This window comes from Tripterygium wilfordii, chromosome 4, assembly GCF_013401445.1.
Source record: "Tripterygium wilfordii isolate XIE 37 chromosome 4, ASM1340144v1, whole genome shotgun sequence".
In the NCBI taxonomy this organism is placed as follows: domain Eukaryota; kingdom Viridiplantae; phylum Streptophyta; class Magnoliopsida; order Celastrales; family Celastraceae; genus Tripterygium; species Tripterygium wilfordii.
In genome coordinates, this window is record NC_052235.1 from 8,776,155 (window position 1) to 8,791,742 (window position 15,588).

Below are 15,588 nucleotides of genomic sequence, written 5' to 3' on the forward strand. Positions count from 1 at the left end.
AACATGAGGGCAAGACAAACATCATGCCCTCATGCTTGGCCCATAAAAAATGAGAAAATAAAATGGTCTTGTTGTGCCCAATTTGGTCTCCATGGGTCAACAAATTTAGAAAATTGATCATCCATGGGGCATCAAATGATGCCCATTGCAAATGGAATAACAATAGGTCAAGTTTCAATCCGAACCCGAACCCATCTAGCCTAGCATATGAATAATGTTGGACCTAAGTTTCAATGCAAACCGACTACTTGAATTTTTAACTTCAATGTTCAAACCAAATAAACGTCAGAGCATTCGCAATGGTGAAATGTTGTTGGGCACGTTAGAATTCATTGGAAAGTGTGGATGGATGATGCGGCATGGAAATGGAAATATACACGATACAATGGTGTAAATTTGAACAAGTAGATCTTTGTATGTTTTCTCAAAAGTATCACTATTGTATCTTCTGTTTAAAAGTATCACTATCGTATCGCAGTTCGAGGAGAGAGAAAATCAAATTTCAAGTTAGTTTGGTAAAAGCTGATCCCAGTGTACTTTTTTAAAATGATGTTTTAGTGATTGCATATTTTTACAATTAAATACAATCTAACGTATCGACCTCCAAAATTCCCTTTTTGATATTAGTTCGTGGCCTGTTAAGAGTTGCGGGCTGTTACCTTGGTCTGTTAGAGTTAGTGGGCTGCTAGAATTATGGGCCATGTATTGATATTGGTTAGTTCATGTGTGTTTCCGTCCACCAAATTAAATTAAGGGGGGACAAATTCTCTTATCTAATTATTTTTAATATATATGTACATATATTGTTACTTTAATTTTTTTTAGTTCCACATGGTTCCGCCCATGTTGAGAGGGGGCGGTTGTTGTAGAAAATTTTTATCCCTTTAACAGTTGTTGCCATTTGAGTAGTGGGTGTTGAGAGTTGTGAGAAGAAAATGAACTTTGGTATGTGTTTTGAGAGAAATTGGAGATGAAACAAAGAAGTAAAATTGACAACGAAGGAGGAAGAAGAGGAAGTGGCGGAGGAGGATTTGAGTATGTGAAAGGAAGCCATGAAAATTGGGAAAAGTTGTTAAAGCTGAGAACTTTTTAGGGTTTCATGGAAGGAGGAGATTTTAGGTTGAAAATTGTGTTTTTTTACAATATTTTGGGCACATTTAGTAAAACGTGGGGTGCATATAATGCTCAAAAGGGCATATTAAATATTTTTTTGGTTGAAAATGGGGTATACTTAATTAAAATAAAATGATTTCCAATAAATTATAGGAACCAAATAAAAATGAATCGACGAAGTAAAGTAAATACACGCGTGATTTGAGGAAGAAGAACCTGGACTGATATCATCAAAGACGAATCGACAAAAGTAAATGAAAGAATCTATGAATTGAGGAAAACTTGACAATTGATGAACCGGGGGATATGAATGAACCTAGACTGGTATCAGCGAAGATGAAGCGACGGGAGTAAATGAATAAACATCGGGAAAAGGATAAAAGCCAAGGTGACACGTGTTACACAATAATAGGTTATGTTCTTGATGACATGGTAGTCTTGCAGAGACGTTAGATCTGACGTGGCTTCATAGAAACTGAGGTTATGAGGTATGCCATATGTATTTTGTTAAAAAATAAATTTAATTAAATTCATTTTAGGGCTGAATTTGGGTCCCCATTAACAACAAGTCAACAACACGACCTTTTGCGCTTCCTGATGCGAGTGTTCATTAACCTTCTCCTCTCTTATGTTTACCTTATCGAGATGCCTCTTCGACACTTCGCCCTTTCATCTGTACGATTCACACTCATGTGAAGACGCCTCTTCATCCTTACGAATCATACCCGTTTTATCCACTGCGCCTCCTCTTAGTCTCTTCCTTTCACTCTGTCCGCGAATCTCACAGCCCATTGTGGTCTCACGCATAAAGGTCTGTCGTTGGTTCGATCGCTGTCTTCACTCTTCCCGTGTTCTCTGCTCTGATTCTGTGGTTATTGGGAACTCGCCTTCTGCGAAGTCATTTTTTTCCATGTTAATATGATTTTTACTTTAGAAATTTTGTTCTTTTCATTGGTATAAATTTCTGTTTTTTTTTACAGGATTTTCTATTAGGGCGCAGAAGAGGTGTATGTTATGGTGTTCAGCAACAGTGCTCTTCATAACCTGAGCCAGTTGAGTCCTGGGCTCTACTTTCTTCCATCTGCTCATTACATTTTAAATAGAAGCTTTTCTCTTTGGTCAATGAAAAAGGAGCCAGATCTGGAATCCGCCCTCTCACGTAACCGTAGATGGATAGCCAATAATCAGATAAAAAACATGATACTTAGGTGCCCAAATCAAGTGGCATCTGTTAAGCATCTCCAAAAGAAGTTCAAAACCATGGATCTTCAAGGGAAGGCACTCAATTGGCTTAAGAAATATCCTTGTTGCTTTGAAGTATTTCTTGAGAACGATGAGTACTATTTTCGATTAACGAAGCGGATGATGTGTTTGGTTGAAGAAGAGGAATCTGTGAAAGATATGCAAGAGCCAGTGTTTGCAGAGCGTCTTGCAAAGCTTTTGATGATGAGTACAAATCAAAGTCTTAATGTTGTCAAACTTAATGAGCTAAAGCGGAATTTTGGGTTCCCGGATGATTATTTGATTAGAATCTTACCGAAGTACCCAGACATGTTTCGACTGGTCAATCATAGTGGAAGAAAGAGTGCAATGGAGATTGAGCTTGTGGCGTGGAACCCCGACCTAGCAGTTTCTGCAATTGAAGCCTCAGCTCGAAAGCAGGGCGTTAAGCCACGCTTTTCCTGTTTTTTGCCCTCGAGTTGGGTTAAATCACAGGAGAGATTTCATGAATTTAATTCCAGTCCTTACATTTCACCTTATTGGGGTCTAGCGGGTTTAGAAGAAGGATCAAGGGAGATGGAGAAGCGAGTAGTGTGTTTGGTGCATGAGTTGTTGTCGCTGACATTATGGAAGAAGGTCTCAATTGTGAAACTAGGACACTTTAAGAGGGAGTTTGGTTTACCCGAGAAACTGAATGTTTTGTTGCTCAAACATCCTGGTATATTCTATGTTTCAAATAAGTATCAGATTTACACCGTTCTGCTTAGAGAGGGTTATAATGGGCCAGAATTGATAGATAAGGATCCACTAGTTCTGGCGAAGGATAAGTTTGGGGAACTAATGCAAGAGGGACTGCATGAATACAATAAGAGGCATCATCTACTGAATTTAGAAAAGAAAAGGAAGAAAGGCATGGTTTTGGGAAGATCAGAGAAAGTTAAATATGGAAGGATGGAAACATCTGATCAAGATGATAGCAGTGATAAAGTTGGTGGCCTGTTTGACCCAGAAGAAAGAAAACGGTTTTATAAAGTCCTCTTTGATGATGGCAAGAGCCCCTAGTCTTAATCGGAGGTATCCTTTTCATTTTCACATTAATGTGCTTTTAGCTACATAGATTGATGCTTCTACGTCTATTTTCCCCCTCATTCATGTCTGATGCATATTCAGTTTTTCGACTTAATTCCTGAAATTCCATCACCCATTTACAATGAAGATGACGATGGTTTCCTAAATAGCTGGAGGTCGATGTATTGATTCTCAATTTCCCCTTCTCTAAGGCCAGGATGGACGCTTTTTTGTTTAACGGATCTTTTTAATATGTAATCAATAATATGAATGTAGAAATATGTGGTGTTAATTTACAATGGCTTGAATTACCACTCCTCTAAGAAAGATTTGATTGAAATACGTTCTTGAAAGATATTGGGCTTTGAAGAAGTTGAGGAGGTGAGCAACACTTCCAACGGCTGTTTTTAGGAAAAGTCAGGTTGCTCCCATAGCACCTTATATTATATCTCTTAACAACACTTTCGGCAGTTATGCCCTTTTGATTTTACTTACTTCATCATCCGAAATGTGACTACAGGAAAAAGTTCAAAGGAGGACTTTCTCTGAAACTCATCATTGTACAGAAGGAATGTCAGCACATACAACTGTCTATCTTCTGGATCATCTTGCTGAAAATCGATATGTGAAAGATTGTGAAACAAATTTGGCCGAGTTATCCAATTGAGACCAAAGCATTGTAAGTGTTATATTCCATCTCTGGTTTAAATCCTGTACGAACAAAAAAGATTGTGGTTGTATTTTTCAAGTATTTCTCTGATCGGTCAAAAAAATTCCAAGAAATAAAAAGAGTAAATATTTACCCTCCAAACTTTGTATGTAAAATCCTAGACTTGGACGCTCTTACTTGTCTCATGTTGTAAAAGTTCTCTCCATGATTATTGTGAAGAAATTTCAAACTAGTTAGTACTTGAATGGTGTATGGATACTTAAATAGTGGGAGCTGTGTACCCTTTTACGAGAATGTTCGTAATAAAGTGGCAACATATAAAACTAGAAGAGAGAAGGAAGGAGAGAGGGAGGTTTAAACTTTATTAAATGTTACTGCTTATCGAGAAAAAGAAATCCACATAAAGATTAAGAGTCTCTAGGATTGTTTTAAGGAGTGGGACTTCTGTAGAACTTAGGCAAATTTAGCAGTGAGCTTGAATTTACTATGTTTCACCCGAAGAACACTGGCAAATAACATGATTGCCCACATCAGTGGCAATACTATGGAGATGAATTATCACAATTATCATGCATTCATGCCTATACTGAAGCAATATTTAATCCATCAAGATCTTTACTAAGAGTTTTCAAAGTTCTGTGGTTATGTATTTTGCAGATTGTTGACTAGTATTTGCAGCAGTTAATTGGATGTTCTGTTTTACTATGAGTTTGAAGTTCTACTTCTCTCTCGTTTCAAAATGTTCAAGCTTGGAGCAGTAAGTTACTAATTACAATTATTCTGCTTTTGCTCTTTGTGTGATGTAGGTGTTCCATTATAGATTTAGTTATGAGGCAAGAATATCAAATGGTATTCAACCTTGGTTTGGGGAAGGGTGAGTTTCCAATTTGATGCTTCAAAGAAAATAATAATTTGAGAAGTATGAGGATATATCATTGCTGATCTGAAAATTCTAACAATTTTTAGTTCTCTGCAGAAACTGGTATATAAAATTAAGCAGAGATGGCTGGCTTTAGGGAGTTGAAGCAAAATTCAGTTTTCATGTCTGCAGGGCTGCTGAAGTGCTGATATCGAGGGAGTAATTCCGGAAACTGTGTCATTGGACGACATTTTGAAGTTCTTATTGTACTGAACTGGAGTTTGGAGTGAGAAATAAGGCTGCCTTCAAGCTTTGAAGCCTTCAGTAATGGTGATGTGAACTGCAATCAGTATGCCATGGCTACCCAATTCTGATCATTAACCAAGAGGATTAAACGAGAAACAAGAAAAAACAGAAGAACACAAACACTCAAAACGGCCATCACCAGATCCCGGATGACACTGTATTGCAGACACCGTATTACACAGGACATTATCTAGAAATGGTTTAATTCTCCAATTAACGAATTTTGTAACTTGTCCGTCTATGAAAACAAAGTTTCTTAGATCTTAGTAAGATACTATCTATCAATTAATCAATGAGCATAGTCAGGAATTAGTCATGGGCCTCTGTAAACAGCCCAGAAAAGGCCCGATGGAACGTCCTCTCCTCTGCGCTCTCAAACTCAAAACTGCTGCAATTCACGATTCCTGACACCTAGAAATTGAATAGGAAGAAATCTCGGTACGATTGTTGTCTGAAATTTTATTTTCAGTTCCAGAATTCGGTTAGGAAAAACAATCATTTCGTAAGATTTGCTATAATGAGCATCAGATTTCATTTTCTTTTTCTTTTTGGATAAAATTTTGACATGATCAGTTTACGAATTCTGGGGGCCTGTGTAACCAATTAATTGACGATCATGTCCTGGCATACAAGTTCTTATTCACCGATTCATCGTGAAATCGCCCATGTGAAATTGTTTTGGTTTGACACTAATATTCTTGAGACCTCTGAAATTTATTGTTTTGTTTATAGTTCCAACATTTCCGACGCATACATATATATATAGATGACATACATATATATATATATATAGAAATTCTCCTGTGAGGCCTTAATTTAGGGTTCAAAATTTTTTTAAAAAAATTTGAAAAAAATATATTTGTATTTTCATCAAATGGAGATCATAAATTTCTTTATAAAAAAATGAATGTTTCTTTTTGTGATTGGTCTGACATAAAACATGTGATCTATCACATTATAATAATGGTCTTTTTGACCAACTCTTAAGACTATGTTCATTAAAAAAAATCATGAAAGCTTGTTGAGTTATATGCTATTGTGAATTCTTTAATGTTGATATTAAAAATGGATTTAGGAAAGAGAATAATGTGATGTTATGACTTATTATGGTGATGTTTAATTACTATTTATTTTGGGATGTAGCAGTTGAACACCAAATTATGAAAAACACAAGTAATTGAGGGTATCATATAACCTTTTTAATGTTATTTGGGTCATTAGCATGTGATACGCGTTGTTACCTATGCATGCAAATCATCATGAAAGAAGCTAGGTAGGTGGATAATACCAAAGATGGGCTTTCCTTGGAACCAGAAGATAGAACAAACAAATCCTCAGTTCTAAAGAATTTCATAATTGTAGATAATCTGCATTAATTTCAACTACTCTTAATTTTTTTTTAACTCTTTCTTGTCAGAGAGCACATGATAGGTGAAAAGAAATTAGAAAACAGATAATCTACATCATATTCTATATATAAAACGGAGAGCACGAGAATGCTTCACCTTGATTTACGGTGCCACGTAGGATAATCTCGAACGAAAAAAAGAGAGCAAATTCGATTAAATTTAGTTGACTCCTGTTACGATTCTCCCTCTCGGTTCCATAGTAGTCCAGATTCATCTCCGTCGATTCACCTTCACATGGAAGCGGTAGAGAGAAAGATAAAGCATCCGGAAGGAGAGAAAAGAAGCAAAAAGACCTGTTGCGAATTGCAGATATCTCAATTCGACGATTGCAAACTTGAACAAGCCTGAGATTGAACATGTGGGGAGAGAATGATGAACAAGAGTCAGAATAATGGGGTCGATATTGATGAATGGCCATGAACGGCCGTTAACTTTTCTCGAGTACAACATAGAGGGAGATCTTCTGTTCACCTGTGCAAAATCACGACCCTACTGTCTGGTTCGCCGACAACGGCGAACGCCTCGACACCTATCGCGGTTACAACGGTGCTGTTGGGTGCTGCGATGTCTCATGTAAGTTTCATCTTTTCACCTGTGCTCTTATTTACTTTTCCTCTTTCTTCGTCCATGTTGTTCTAATCTCTTTTTAGAATTCGTACCAATATATGATCTTTAGCATCCTGCTAGATTTTAATTCTAATCTATATGAAACAAATTTAATTTTTACTTTTCTTCCTTTTGAACCGATGAAAAAATAGGAAAACTTTTATCTCTTTAACATGATGCCAAGACCTCATGCTGGTACTGCTTCGAACCCTATGTTGGTACTGCTTCCGGACCTCATGCTGGTAATGCTTTTGGTCCTCTATGCTGGTACTACTCCATTAGGCAGCTACTTATTGAATCACTCCGTTGAGGTGTTTGTGTTTGCATAGATATTCCACTTAAAGGTTCATCTACATACCCATTTTATATTTATTCATATGTGAAGAATTACATTATGGAAGCACTGATATATGAAAGTGGTCATTATTCCAAGAACATAGACATGCCTTCTGTCTTCATCATGACTGTCGGCAACTAAACTAGTAGCAGTTGCCTTTGGAATAGCTCGTGGAGTGGAGCTACGCATCGAAGGATGAATTGGTAAGGTGGACTTCTCCATCATACCTATGGACGACTACCCTTGGTGTTAGGCTTGGAGTTCATGGACAAGGTCAGAGCTTAAGCTTGCAGAAGGATGGAGTGATCACTATGTTGTGTAGCCAGCTGTATTGATATTGCAGCTGGTATATGGTTATGTAGTTTGTGCGCATTGGTTCAAGTTTACATATTTTTTTTTTTTACATTTTTGAATGAAAAAGAATTTATTCAAAAGCCCACCGATGGAATTTGGTGTGGTGTGAGTGAGTATGAAGCATATTTTGTTGTCCATGCGCTAATTTCAGCCTCCCTGATGAAGAGAAGATTCCTTTCAGTACTGAGTTTATTTAGATGAGGTGTTAGTCATTAGATGTATTTGCAGACAGGATAGCTTCACATCATGAGCTTCAACAAAGTGAGAATCTAAAGATCTTTATGCTGGCAGGTGAAGAGGTGATAGGTACAAACAAATTAACCTCAAAGCCCCATGACGGTTCTCTTATATAAATAGATCACATAGCATTTCATTCTTGAGCATTAAGTAAAAACAGACAACACTTTGTAAGACATAAATCATGACAAGCATGCTCTTCATCGTTGTGGTGATAATGTTGTTTATGATCGATCTCCTCCTCCATGTTGATGTTCATCTTGCATGATATGGTGGCCAAGTGCAATGCACAAAAAACACCAAGTTCAAGTAAAACAATCCCATGATTTATACCTCATTAGCTTAAGCTGGCCCCCACCTTCTGTATGAAGGCGAAAAATGTCATACTCCTATACTTAATTATTTCACAGTGCACGACCTCTGATCAAATTATGACAATCCTTTCTCACCTCTCCCTCCCTACAAGAAGAATAATGGTTGCACCATTGTTCCAAATCCTAAATAAGAAAAAGATAGTATAGTACATATTTATTTGTCTTTTATTATTAATTTGTTATTATGATTGGTACCAGCTAGTACTTGCAAAACTTTGATATTAATTTGTATATTTGATCTCCAAATTGCTTATGCGGATTACCTTGTTGCTGCGAATCAAGTTAGATTTGGATATTTATTGGCCTGATCCAACAAAGTACAGAGACGATAATGCTAATTTCAAGGTTTGGAAGCATGAATGGACCGCTAATGGGATGTGCTGGACATACCCCAATTAGTCAATCCGCTACTACGAAGCTGGTTTGGACTACATCAAGAAAACTGACTTCCTTTATGCCCTAGCACAAAGAGGCCGAACTGGAGTGAAAGCCGCTATGGAGCGGGGGCCGCTATGGAGTGGAGTCTCTTTTTCTTTTCCTCTTAGTTTCTCAAAGTATATGGTTGTGTATTAACGAAAGAGTAACACATGTTCCAGATAAGAATTTGTTTTGACAAGCATGACATAATCATCGACTGTCTAGAGCAATGCGACATTTCATGATATATGATCAGGAGTTGCCTTTCATCTTGCGTAGCTAGGCCTATTTAGGCAAGATTAACTAAATAATGATGAAGCTATAAAATTAAGTTGAATAGAATAAATTTATAATTTCCATTATTATATTTATAATTTTATGTACACATCATCATGCACCTAGTCATGCATGAATTTTAGAGTATTTATACCAATTAACAATACCACCAATAATTATACAAAATTAAATGAGAGATTCCAATTTATTACTTAAACAACCTAATTAGTTAGTAATTTGACACTTTAATATTTGTGAACCAGTTTTGTATTTAATAAAATTTGTGAGCCAGTTTTGTATTTGGTAAGATTAAGAATTGATTAGGTAACTAACATCAATGACATGTGAGTTTGACTGTTACTCAATTTCACAACTTTTGTTTTTGTTTTTGTAATCCCTAAACACACAACTTTCATCAACAACAAACTAAGACAATATAAAATCTCAAAACCAAAGTTGGGAAGATAAATACCTTCAATGGTAGAGTACTCTGTATGTGTCTCCATAGCTTGCTCTTCACATATTTGTTTTAGAAATGGAAGCAATGACATGAGGAAGTGATGCAAATGTTCATTACAACTAACATCCGTCTTCAATGTCTGAAGTACATGTAGTTGTGATTTGATACTATAAAATTATTAAAAAATCATACAGTTAAGAGAATGAATAAATTATAGTGGCACTTTCACTAAATGAGTTTTCCTGATGCCACTAACATTAGCAACTGATTAGGAGTGTTGCTAATATAAAAGTACAATTGGAATCACCAATGTTTGGTTCTTCATGTACTTATTAATTTTATGGTAGTTTAGGGTAGGCAACTTATGTAAGTTTGTAGTTTTCGGTTCTCAATTATCCTAATAAACCATATGTGAGGAGGTGAAAGACAACGTATCTTAATCAACTCACTGGAGTGTAAACACATATTGCAGTTGTAATTTCTACAACAAAATGGACATAGCTTCGATATGTCTTTTACATACATATGAGGATACACCTACATGTCAAAATAGAGCAAAAAATCGCAATTCTGTCAAAACACTGTATTTAATGTTAGAGAAGATATATATCAAAGAAAAATGAGGATTTAAATAAAATCTTTACCATTCGTGGATAAATTGCCTGCAATATTCTTTTCTTTCACAGTTTTGTGAAAGACTCGTATTTTTTCTTCCACTTCTCATGTACTGATGATACTTTTTGTGATCATCTTTTTTATCATGCTTCTCCTACATAAAACAAGCATCCTTTCTTTTTATTAGACAGGGAAAAAAGTTATTTTATTCAAGAGCAATGCAACAATTTATCAGATACATGTTGGACCAAGACTTAGTGTCTAAGTCAACATTGTGTTTTTGATGATTGTGTATGATTGTATACCAAAATGTGTATGAGCATATTTGACTTGAACACATCCTAAAATGTTAGAAAATATGCTTAAATGGTAGTTTGCCAAACTACATGTTGATTGTTTAATCTAAATTGTATATAATATGCTTTGGATTTATGATCGTATATGTGAACCATATCTTATAAAAATGACCCATGTGTTAAATGTTTATGCTTAAACGTTTACATGTTTTAAGTTATTGACTTTTATACACTTAAGTGAAGTATGACCAAAGGCCACATGCACTAAGTGAGGCTTATCCCTATTTCTATGCGAATTTGACATACATACATGCTTGAATGTGTGCTGAAAAATCAGTTTTGAAATAGAACAAGAATGGATCAAGTTAGGGCTTCAATATTTGGTTAATCACTATTTAACCAACTAATATGTGTTCTAGATCAAAAATTGATTGAAATTAAGTGCATTAGACTTACATTTGGTCATATGCTTAAATTCCATCAAAACTAAGTATTAACCTAAATTTTGTGCATGTGTGTTCTTTTACGAACGTGGTGAACCATTTAACATTCCAAAATTTGATGACCAATGACAAGACACCATGTGTATATTGATAGTGTCAAGGGTTCAATAATTTGATTTAAACATATTTATTTTTACAAACACTAAAAAAGACCATTGCCGGATCTCGGACGACACCGTATTACACCGGACTAATTTTATCAAGAAATTATTTAATTCTCCAATTCACGAATTTTGTAACTTTGTCAACGAAAGTAAAGTTTCTTAAATCTTGGTAAATGATACCACCAATTAGTCAAGTACCATAGCCAGGAATTAGTAATGGGCCTTTGTGAACAGCCCAGAAAAGGCCCGGCCCATCCATCTAAGTTCTAAAACGTCCTCTCCTCACTCTGAGTTCCCAAACTGCTGCAATCACGATTCCCGACCCCTTCAAAGCGAAGAGAGAAATCTCGGTACCATTGTTCTCTCAATTCTTATTTTCAGTTCCAGAATTCCATTAGGAAAAACAATCATTTCGTAAAATTTGATAGAATGAGCAATCAGATTTCATATTCTGTTTTTCTTTTTGATAAAATTTTGACATGATTTACGAATTCTGTGGGTCTGTGTAACTAATTAATTACCGATCATGTCCTGACATGCAGGTTCTTATTCACTGATTCATCGTGAAATCGCCATGTGAGTTTTGACCGGTCGTCATAAAATTGCATTTGTGAAATTGTTTTGGTTTGACACTAATATTCTTTGGACTACTGAAATTCGTTGTTTTGTTTATACTTGCAGCATTTCTGATGGTATATATACACATATATGTATCACTGCCTGATACGTATTGTTTAATGAATCTCAAGAATACTTGAATGTTTGAAGACATTTAAATTGAAGTTTTTTCAGTCTGGTTTTTCACTTTACGATGATTATAGGGATGAAACAAAGATAAATCTAGTCCATATTATCATAGTGAGTGTAATATTGGATGAATTGTTAGATTCTAGATATAGCGTGGGCATGTATGATAAAAACTGGCAATCCCCTTGTGAAGGAGTAGTGACAATTTTAGCTGTAATTGGGGATGAATGACCGAAGGTTGGAAAAATCACATCCAAGAGATGGCTTTTAAAATCTAATGCATGGAGCCTTGGAATAAAAGTTGAGTTTTTGAGGTGATATGCTCTTTCAAATGAGTAATGATTTCAGTTCTTGGTGCCTATGGTTGATATTAGAGGGAAAAAGGTTGTTGCAATTTGGATTTCCTTGATCAGTGGGAGCCCTGCTTTAAGGTCGACTGGGTTTAGGGTCTTTGCAGCCTCCACATCATAACCTTTCCATTTACTTTCTGCTTGTGAACTCTAGCCGAAGCTCAACTTTTCATGTTTGGCAGATAATAGTCATTTGATGGAAAGCAATATAAACTTTATCTTGAAAATTTTCAAATTGATTTTGATTGCTTTTTTTTTTTTTAAATTTGTGTGCTTGTTATTATGATGACACTAGTATGCATGCAGATGTGTGTGCTTGTGTCTCTATAGTTATATAGATATAGATATATGCATATATGTATCTTGAGTTTATTTTCTGATGTGCAAGTAGATGTTATTGCTTGCATTCTGAGGTTATATGTTACTAATCCCTCGCTAATTGTCTCTCTTTTAATTAAATTCAGGGCAGAGGAGGAACTTGCTGATCAAAAGAAGTATCTTGAGGACTCTTGCAAGCCTAGATGTGTGAAACCCTTAATTGAATATCAGGTGAAACATTATTTTAACTTATAATATGTTCGCAGATGCGCTTGTGATTTTATTCTAACCTATTGTTGTTTATACTCTAAAATATGTTTGGTCTTGAATGTTTTCTGCGAAAAAATATATATAGGGAAGCCAATGGGTGACATGTTTCAAATATACAACCATTCACTCAGGAAGCCATTGAGTGACATGTTTCCTATGTGCACCTTTTGTTCTTTCTGCTGGCTTCTCTCAGATGGCATATTAACTCTACATTTGTATTTTAGTTTCCAAAGGCACTCTGCAATCCATATAACATTATGTAATAGTTTTTGGCTATCGGCAATTTCAAAAAAAAAAAAAATAATCTTGCTTTCTTTAATGTGGTTCAATCGAAAGAAAAGTGGGGGAAAGATTTTGTCTTGATTAGGTGCTTTAAGTGAGATTAGTAGACTATAAGGTGTCACTATAACATTTGAAATACTACTATACTGTTTGCATCATTTGTGGAACACATTAATTGGATTCTAGTTACAATATCTTGGTTTATCGTACTAAAGAAGGGATTGAAGCTACACAAAAATTATTATCAAAGCGTACACCAAATGAAGTGGCACTATGGTTAGTTCCGATAGATACATGTACTACAACATTACACCAGACATCATGCATAATGCATTATGCATTGTTTTACATTCAGTATGACAACCTTACATATTATTGCATGGCTGAATGTTCACTTCTTTCTCAAGCTTGGTTGAGCCGCTCTTTTAACCGTCTTCTACGAAATGAGTACCACCTTGTTGCCCCATACGACATAGCTGACTTTCCATCACGCACAATGATGTGGCTAGAATTTACAAACTCATTGTTCTGGCTGGCTTTGAAGGGAACTGGAACCTTGTTGACTTAGTTGGAAACTAGTTACAAATAGATGGATTCCTTCTCTTGATTCTTGGACGTTTTAATCAACCGTGACTCTTGTCCAGGGGTGATTGAAAAGATTGAGATACTGTGTGAAGAAAGTAGTTATAAGAAACATATGATAAGCTCTTTAGGACTAGGGTTTTGACAGTAGAGCGGAGGGATTAAAGAATGTTGATAGGGTTTGATTAAATGCATCTGATAGGCCATGCGTTGTCTTGTCTGTTCAGCAGATATTACTATTATCTGCATTGCTCTGTTTTTCAGGCCTGTTAGAAAATCTCAAAAAAATTCTAATATTTGCTCACAATTATCACTCCATCGAATCCTAAGATCTGGATTCCCAAGACTCCCATATGGTCCATGTGGGACATGGTTAGTTTAGTACTTCTAATCTGTTAGTCTCTGACGATACCCTGGTCTTGGCATAGTGCATATATTCAGTCCAGTATAGGCTTGCTTTGGTTCTTGCTACTCCTTAATGCTAATCCTCTCTTCAGGGTTGTGGCTAGTTATGCTGTTTATTTAATATAGGTTTCGTTTAGCATAAATTAGATGATGATTCAGTATCTTGTCTTGTCAATAACCCCAACACACCTATCCCTTGTGATTTTTCAGATACCTTAAACCGAAACTTCTCTGCTTGGATTCTTATTACTTATTAGTTACTATTCTGATAGGCTACTTCCTTAATGTTTTACTCCCCATAATTTGTATCCTAGAATTGGGTATTGGAACAATGGTCTTACAAATTCAATCCTCTCTTTCTCTCTGCCTTGTAATTCATAGCTGGAAAACTCTGTGTCGGACCATTGACTGATGTAGAATTAAAATATTTCATAGATGACTGAAAATGGTTATGCACAATAATTATTGTTTTTCCTATCCGCTCGAAATAAAATCAGAAGATCCAAAGCATGTGGCGCATTATTTTAAATTTTGTTTTACCCCTCATTCCCTCTTTCTACCATTATCAGCTGAATTCTTATTCAATAAACATAGTTTTCAGAGCGAGGAATTTATTTTATTTTTTGTGAAAGTGATGGTTGGGGAAATATTGGTGCATTGTTGCGATTATATGCTTCTTGGTGGGATTGGGTAACGGATTTTTATTTCAATGCCATGAAGATGGGTACTTGGACTCATTTGAAGAGTGGGAAATATGTTTGTTTTTTTTTTCTTTTGAGTTTTGAGCATCAGAGCTTCTTTTTACTGTTATTAAAAGTGTCAAAACTATTCCACTGATTTCAGGCCTGTGTGAAGAGGATTGAAGATGACGATACTGGTAGCAAGCACTGCACAGGACAGTATTTTGACTACATGTTTTGTGTGGATAAATGTGTAAGTTGTTTTTTTGGTATCTATGTTCATTTTGATTATTTGCTTTGCTCGTCAACTAGTTAACGCTCTGGGGTTTACTCTGACTTCTGATTCTCTGAACAATTTTGGAACTTTGGAATGTCAATGCAGGTCGCCCCAAAGCTGTTTACTAAACTGAAGTAGCATGGAGTCCTTGGGAGTAACTCGTTTCCATTTTGTGCTTTTCTTTTTTCCTTCTTAATGTCTGTCAATGGCATTTGCCAAATGTTTTTATCTGCTGCTATTCAATTCACCACATTGATACATTATCGTGGTTGGATGTTTCATTTAGGGGGCTAATAGCCTTTCGCAATAAAGGGAGACCTTTTTGAGTTGGTCGTGGTTTTTCATTTGTATATTACTATTTTCCATGCCTCATGGTGAGATCGAATAAGATGGAGTTTCCATTTTACAAATATGCATAAAAAAAATCTGCGTAAATTTTTACAACTACTAAA

General features: G+C 35.7%; 2 protein-coding genes across 11 annotated transcripts; both read left to right on the forward strand.

The window, feature by feature from the left end:
- Window positions 1–1,696: 1,696 nt before the first annotated feature.
- On the forward strand, window positions 1,697–5,507 carry LOC119997661 (protein WHAT'S THIS FACTOR 1 homolog, chloroplastic). Of its 10 annotated transcripts, none has more exons than XR_005468056.1 (6): window positions 1,697–1,924; window positions 2,094–3,408; window positions 3,546–3,823; window positions 3,923–4,081; window positions 4,879–4,946; window positions 5,049–5,507. XR_005468056.1 is itself a non-coding variant. In XM_038844818.1 (3 exons), the coding sequence occupies exon 2, from the start codon at window positions 2,128–2,130 to the stop codon at window positions 3,394–3,396; it is 1,269 nt and encodes a 422-aa protein (XP_038700746.1). In that variant the 5' UTR covers window positions 1,697–1,924; window positions 2,094–2,127; the 3' UTR covers window positions 3,397–3,408; window positions 3,731–3,824. The 10 variants fall into 10 exon arrangements, 2 of the variants coding, with proteins under 2 accessions (XP_038700746.1, XP_038700744.1); XR_005468057.1 differs by having other exon boundaries at window positions 3,551–3,823; XR_005468058.1 differs by having other exon boundaries at window positions 3,727–3,823.
- Window positions 5,508–11,449: 5,942 nt separating this feature from the next.
- On the forward strand, window positions 11,450–15,468 carry LOC119996378 (cytochrome b-c1 complex subunit 6-like). The gene is made up of 5 exons (XM_038842974.1): window positions 11,450–11,575; window positions 11,768–11,801; window positions 12,787–12,871; window positions 15,023–15,112; window positions 15,242–15,468. Coding segments are annotated over exons 2-5 (210 nt in total). The 5' UTR covers window positions 11,450–11,575; window positions 11,768–11,799; the 3' UTR covers window positions 15,275–15,468.
- Window positions 15,469–15,588: the final 120 nt, after the last annotated feature.

Bases quoted from the DNA above. Each gene is read 5' to 3' on its own strand.
- LOC119997661 (XM_038844816.1), top strand. From the start codon at position 2,128: ATGGTGTTCAGCAACAGTGCTCTTCATAACCTGAGCCAGTTGAGTCCT.
- LOC119996378 (XM_038842974.1), top strand. The intron at 12,872-15,022 runs GTGAAACATTAT...CACTGATTTCAG, and splicing joins AACCCTTAATTGAATATCAG to GCCTGTGTGAAGAGGATTGA. The intron at 15,113-15,241 runs GTAAGTTGTTTT...ATGTCAATGCAG, and splicing joins TGTTTTGTGTGGATAAATGT to GTCGCCCCAAAGCTGTTTAC.